At 39.6% G+C, this 7,332-nt stretch overlaps 1 protein-coding gene and 1 long non-coding RNA gene across 2 annotated transcripts in view; one reads left to right on the forward strand and one right to left on the reverse strand.

Moving 5' to 3' along the window:
• Positions 1 to 2,764: 2,764 nt before the first annotated feature.
• LOC102672831 (fork head domain-containing protein crocodile) lies at positions 2,765 to 5,369 on the reverse strand. The gene is given in 3 exon segments (XM_006611096.2): positions 2,765 to 3,078; positions 3,310 to 3,918; positions 3,920 to 5,369. Coding segments are annotated over 3 exon segments (1,491 nt in total). The 5' UTR covers positions 4,675 to 5,369; the 3' UTR covers positions 2,765 to 2,951.
• A 105-nt stretch (positions 5,370 to 5,474) lies between these two features.
• Positions 5,475 to 7,332, forward strand: part of LOC116184994 — a 16,534-nt gene continuing 14,676 nt past the window's right edge. The window contains exon 1 of the long non-coding RNA XR_004149687.1: positions 5,475 to 6,031. This is a non-coding gene — a long non-coding RNA (uncharacterized LOC116184994). The remainder of the gene's footprint in view (positions 6,032 to 7,332) is intronic.

Below are 7,332 nucleotides of genomic sequence, written 5' to 3' on the forward strand. Positions count from 1 at the left end.
GCGCCATTACGGGCGGAATAAAATGTATTTTTTTCAAGAGAGGAAATTTTTTCCACGCGATAACGGAATTAATTTTGATCGATGCCGCGGGTAATTAAACGGTCGTGTTGTTTTCGCAGGTGTTTATACCGTTTGTGTTCGTACCTATACGAGTATACTTTTGTAAGTAGCCGGTTTTGTTGTTGAAAAAAAAAAAAAAAAAGAACGAGAACAAAGTAAAAAAAGAAAGAAAATTGTAACGAAATATTTTTTTTCGAAGCTCTTCTCTTCCCGTAATATCAATAAACATTTAAAATGTTGAACCGAATAATAGTTTTACAAGTGTCGGTTGTGTCGAATTTGTGGAATGGAGAGGGGAAAAAAAAAAAAAAAAAAGAAAGAATTGGATAAATCGAAAATTCATGCAAAGATATCTCGAAGAAACAACACTGTGTTCTCGTTTCGATTCATTACGTTTATTTCGTAAGGTTTCGTATTCGCATCGACTCATTCTACGTTAATAACTTTGCGATTATTATTACTAATCGTAATATCAATATGTTTCTGTATATATAGATCTGTCTATTTATACATATATAGTTTTATCTATACAATCTATTATATCTATATATATATATATATATATACTCTTTTTTAATAATATACACGCAGAGATCTATCTACGATACGATTCCGTTTTAATCGTTAATTATTCACATTATCCGTTTTTGCAATAAATATATATATATATATATTATATTTCAACTTTCGTTGAACGACCAATCTCGTGCAGCCGAATCGCGCGCATCGGTTACACAAGGAATGACGTTACGCGAATAAATGCACAAAAATCGAGACACGCAACCCTTCACGCACAAGGAAAACGATCATATATCACTTTTTACAAACAAATTTTATCACCGTCTTCTCGTTTCGCTCATTTAATTAGGAAAGTTTTATCATTTCAATTATGTACAATTAGTAGAAACAGTAACATAAATTAAAATTTTAAACTGAAATATTAATCAATACATTTTAAAGCTTGTGAATGCATAATGCAAATTATATATATATATATATATATTTCTAAATAATGTATATACAGTTTCACAAAAAAAAAAACAACTTTTATATCTCTCCATATATCTCGAATTATTATTTTTGATTTTCAAAACATTTTGATTACTTGATTGATATACTTGACCAATGTCGCTTCCACTAATTGTACTAACCTTTTTTTCGCAAAAATGTTCATTGCGATTTCTACGAATTATCGATGTGATTTTCTTTACGTTTAAATTCTTAATTAAATTTCGTAAATAATTATTACTATAATTAGTACAATAATTATTTATATCAACTGTAATAATACATAATCAACTCTCAATCCAATATTGGCATCCGAGATTAAGAGTTAAAAAAGATTGATAAATGATATATGTAGAAATCAAACTGATGATTACACTTCATCGAAGCTAATTATTTGATTTTTAAACGCTAATATTTAATTAAAGTTGAAAATTTTTCAAAATACGAATTAATCTGACTTGAATCGTTCAAATGTACTGTAAATAATGAATAGCAAATAATGAATTTGATTTTAAACGTTATAAAAGAAAATTACTGAAAATCATATCAATATTGTAGCATTGAACGTCATTTTGTGTGATATTTTTTATTTTGTGAAATCCGTTTTCATATGTATCAGCATCCAGTGTGATTCGACTTCGTACCGAATCGGACAAGCATTCCCAAAATATTTTTTTTCCCGTCTGATCAATTCGTTGCAAGTTTGCACAGTTGCACTGTATGTAGGATCGCGCGTATCTCCATGCAAATACGATCATAGCGAAAAAAGGAATTTCGAACCGGTCAAAATTACCGTAGATCAGGAAAGAGACCTGCCTTTGTTTGCTCAGGTGACGACCATCATCATTGATATTCACAGCTGTTTCTAGGATACGTTTCTCGCATCATACAAGCTTCCGATTCATTAATGAATGACTCTGTATGCGATAAAATTGATCACAAACCTAGAACCGAATGCATCAACGCGTCTCGATCGATCTAATGTTTTCCAATATCACCGATTTATTTATAGAATTCCTTCTCGTTGTTATTAAATCTTTCATGACGCGAAACGGAAGGAAAGAGGTTGAGAAAAGTTTATGGATTAAAAAAAAAGATGTTCGTTCGTTCGTTCGCGGGTCGTAGAAAGAAATGACAGAAAAAAAAAATTATCGCGGTCTGGAGCGACCAGTTCGAGGTTATGTCGATCCGTGAACTCCTTCTAAGGCTAAAGTAGTACACGTGTATTTGGTTTTTTACGTTTAAAAAAACATAAAATGTGTCCACTGATCGCGATAATCTTCCTCTGAAATGTCAAGTATCAGTCGGTAACTCGAATCGGCATGCGACAAAGCACATTGCCGATACCTTTCGTTTCTTACTTCGATATATCTCGATCGATATAGAATGTATCGGGATAAGATTCGATAAAGTATAAAATGCGTCAAACTATTTTCACTCGGCTAACACTAAAATCGAAGTAGAAATTGAACGCTCTTACGTTGAATTATTCGAACAATTCGAGATAAATATTATATTTACCTCGACGAGAATCTCTAATAATTTTTCCTTCTATTATTATCGTTAATATTCATTTCCGCATCTACAACGAGCTACAACTTGTAACATTCACGATCATTCTTGTTACGTGAAAGATAAAATATTTACAATTACGTATCGTGTAGTTCGTAGTTTTTTTTTTTTTTTTTTTTACGAATCGAGTTTATTCGAATTTACTTTCGCCCCGTTTTATCATGGATTTTTAGACTTATCTAATTCCATTCTTTGGCGAGGTCTTCCGTGCAGGGGATCCACTCTTGCTTCACGTAAACCAAGCTCGGGTCGTAGTGATCGGTGTGATGTTCTTCAAGGCCTCGGTGATGAGGCCTTGAATTTCGGTATTCTCAGTATTTATGTAACGTGATGGGTAAATTGCCGCTGGTGTTGACGGTGTTACAGTCTTGATAATATCGGTGGTACAAGGGTGGAGACGGAGCTGCACTCGACGAGAGCGGAGTTGGTGGGCTGGATCTGGAACGTGTCGATATTTTTCACGAATGTAAATTCCTAATAACAAGTCGATACGACGATTTCAAATTGGAACCGATTATAGAGGAAAAAAAAGAGGCGTCGTTCCACTTCCTTTCCATTCTCATATTCTCTCGTGTATTCGATCATTATTTACAATTATGCAAAAGATTCGGTTGAAAGGAAATGACAACGTAACGTAAATAATGGTATCATTGTCATTTCTGTCCTTACCTGTAAAGTTGACAGCTTGGCGATTGGGTATCCTGATAAATGGCGGCGGCGTCAGGGCTGGCTGCCTCCTGATACCACTGCGAGTGTCCCGCCGTATTGTTGTGATTTCTCGAATTATATTCCGCGTGATCCATTATGTAACCAGCTGTGGGCGTGCAATAAGGCGCGTACATGGTTCCGGGAGGCGAGCCGTTGCTCCTGGACACGGAGCTGGTGTGGCCGTATCCGGTGGTCGCCATCATTGCCGCGACAGCGGCCGTCGTCGTGGTCGTCGTCGTACAAACGGACGGCAAGTGATCTCTGGATACCACCCCCGCGCCCATCGACTCTCTGCTCGTCATGATCGAGTGCGAGTGAGGGTGAGGATGTTGAAGACCGTGGGGATGATGCGTGTGATGCTGATTCTCTCTGGTCATTAGGGCGGCGCTGTTCTCCCGCGTCGTCATTAAAGCGTCGACACTGAAACTGGTCGGATCCAAACCCATGGACACGTCCTGGATACCAGCATCCTGGTGGACTTGGTGAGCTTGATGCACTTGGTGACCGAGAGCCGTTTGGATAACGCTTTGCCCGCCCACTGCGACGGCCGCCGTCGTCGTCGTCACTGCNCGTGTCTTGAATCGGGCTGTGAAGGCCGTACTTCGCCTGCACGGCCATACAATGGCTCCCCGTATCGTTCACAGGCTCCCTCTTCGGCTTGCACAAAGTCGTCTCCAGGGTGCCCAACTTCTTGCCACCCGACGTGTCCGACGGCGGCGGTATTACTATGTTGCTAGGCTTCGTTTCCTCTTGATTACGTTGCTTCTCGGGCACGAGACCTTGCCTCTTCAACGCCTCCTCCTTTTCCTTCAAAGCGTCCTTCTTCTTGAAACGCCTACGACGTCTGAGATAAGAACCGTTATCGAACATGTTGTAGCTGTCCGGGTCCAGGGACCAATAGCTTCCCTTTCCGGGTTTCTTGTCGTCCCTCGGCACCTTGACGAAACACTCGTTCAAACTGAGGTTGTGCCTGATGGAATTTTGCCATCCTTGCTTGTTCTCGCGGTAATAAGGGAAACGTTCCATGATAAACTGATAGATACCGTTCAGGGTGATCTTCTTGTCGGGCGCGTTTTGTATCGCCATTGCGATCAGAGCTATATACGAGTACGGGGGTTTTACCATGTCCTTACCGGGATGGTGAATATGTTGCTGGGTTATACCCGAGACTGGATAACCTGCCGCCGTCGCGTACCCACCGTAACGATATTGTTCGTAATATCCAGGCGCTGCGCCCACTCCCGGATACGATGGGGTTCCCATCCCAACGGGAACAGCCGTTGCATGCCTGTAATACGCATTTTGCTCGCTAAATAGCGTATGCATTTTTTAAATTTCACCTAGATTCACCTAGATTCCGATCGATCGCGCCACCTGTTACGTGAATTTGTATAAAATTTTCCGGATCACTGTTAACAATGTATAAATATTATTTTCAGAACAGTTTCGACGTTGTTATTGACATTTTTTAAGATTTTTTAACATTTTTTATTTTTCTAAAATAAATTTTCGATCATCAAGTTTCACTCACTAATTTCGATCAATCACTTCGAAATAATTTAATTACACACTTTGTCACAGACGAGTATCGAGTCAGAATCCGCGATTATAGGGAATATTCACTAGATGGGATTGCAAAAATTTCTCGATATCGATCGATCGATCGATCGATGCGAATGGTAGTCACTCACTTAATAATCGATACGATCGAACGGCATCGTAACCAATCAATTCGATAGATCGTTGGTAAATTATCAATTCCGTCGGCGGGAGACGCGGAGACGGTGGTTCGTTTACTCGTTACCCGTTTAAATGGTGTTTTGTTGACGCTTCGGAATATCTCTCTACTCTGTGCAAGTTAGTCTCGTCGATCGGGGAAGACAGGCGCGGCGTGGTGCGAGACAAGGGTGCATCCAGTGGTCGATGCGAGGCTAACCCGTAAACCCGCGTGCACGCGTATTATGATACACAACAGGTCGGAGTTTACTCAACCCCGAGTAAAAACACACTGGGGCCTCGGCCTCGCGAGCAAGCGAAGTGTTCAGTATCGGCCAGCACGGCTGCGCGACCCGTGCGTGGCGCTTCGCTTCGAAAAATCACGAGAACACTGTCACGGCCTGCCGCCTATTATCCAACGAGCCACGTGATTGGTGGATCGCGATCATGTGACTCCACCTACGGGCGCCGACCAATCGGAAGGTCGGTATTAAAGGGAAAAGCGTGGACGCCTCTGCGGCTACGTTGCCAAGGATCGAACGACGGTCCTAACCTAGTCACGCCCTCGTAGCTCGCGCAGGGCCGACGCAACAAAAGCGAGACAATGAGCATCGCCCTGTGTGGTGTGAGAACACACGCGAAATTTTTCCGCGCGCGACTTCACGGCCGTCGGATACTTTTCCCCGGTACTGTCAAATTAACGAATTTGGCAGTAGATTGGAAACTTATCGTGGAGTTCTTTTTTTCTCTTTTAAAAACTTTTAAGAATTTTGAGCGCTGTTCCTGTTCGAGTCGCAGGAAGGATGTCGCAGAATTACGAAAAATTTAGAAGTGAAAAATACCGACGACCACGTGGTGCTTTCATCCTGATCGATTCGCGTTCTTACCTCATGGAATTTGACAGTGTACGTTTACGGAGAACAGAGTGAAAAATTTTGTACTAGTCATCGGAGATTCGCAACTAGTGGTAACGATCGTTTCAAATATATTAATCATTATCCTAATTGTCCTCCGTGTCTTTCGGTATCTTTTAGATATTAAATTATTCGAACACGTCATATTTTTTTCAATCTACTTTGAAATATTCATATTTGTATCAGAATCGATATCTTGATATCTGATTTGATCTGATCAAGATTTATCACGAACGAGTACTTTTTTTTTCGAAATAAGAAAGGATTTTTAAAATAATTAGAAGTACATGCATTTACTCAAATCTTGAAACTGAAAATTTTATTAGTCCTATCGTTGCAATGCTCTCGACTACGTAAGGAATGGAAGTTGTATGTATTTCATTGAGGTTCGTCCTCAAAGACGCGACGACACTTCTTACTCGAGAAATACAGATAGATGTGTAATCCGTTGACGAAGAAACTGCAGAAACCCCGGAGGAAAAGGCTCTTGAGTAGTAGAGTTATATAGATAAGGGAGAGACATCACGTTCTTATAGACGAGGGATTCAATTTGGCGTCTGTTTTTCCAAGGGTTCGACTCCAGTCTTGCGAAAACACTCGAGAGGACACCTCGGCTTCCATCTTAGCGTTTCTACTGCTCCTCACGAATCCTCCTTCTCCTCTTCCTCCCCCTCTCCTAAACTTCTATCCAGGTTCTCAAAATATCTTCGATCGGCGTGATGTTCCACTTTTTCGTTTCCTAGTTCCGCGAATGCGTTTCACGACACGTCACATGCGCCATCCGCGACAATTTTTCAAACTAATCGATAGATCGAACGGTAACCAAAAATTTTTTACTTCAGTGTTTCCTAACCAACTACTTCTTGTTTCGTAATTATTTACACAAGTAAATACTTTTATACGGTTTAATAAGTTATTCCACACAGATAGAATTTAAAATCATAATTAAAATTTTATAAAAATAAAATAGAAATCATTACGTGTATAAAGAATTTTATATGTACTTATATAATGATCTTAAAAATCTTTTGCAGTCTGCAGGTTAAGTACGTAATTGCAAAATTCGCAAATTGCGGAAGCCTTCGAGACAACGAACAGGAATGTTATCTTAAAATAACATTTCATACAATGATTTATCAGATCCTCGATAAAAATTGTCTGACATTGGTTCCCATAATTTAGCTGATGACGAGCAACACGAATGTTTGCGACGATCATAAAAGAAAGTAATATCACTAATTTTAAATTCATTGTCGCTCGCGAAAAGATATTCGAATTTTAATTTTTTAATCAAAAAGTAACTCCTTTAGTAAAAACTAATAATTTTCGAGTTTTCTCTTTCTCTCTCTCTCTC

This window comes from Apis dorsata, unplaced genomic scaffold (genome assembly GCF_000469605.1).
Source record: "Apis dorsata unplaced genomic scaffold, Apis dorsata 1.3 scaffold_83, whole genome shotgun sequence".
Lineage (NCBI taxonomy): Eukaryota > Metazoa > Arthropoda > Insecta > Hymenoptera > Apidae > Apis > Apis dorsata.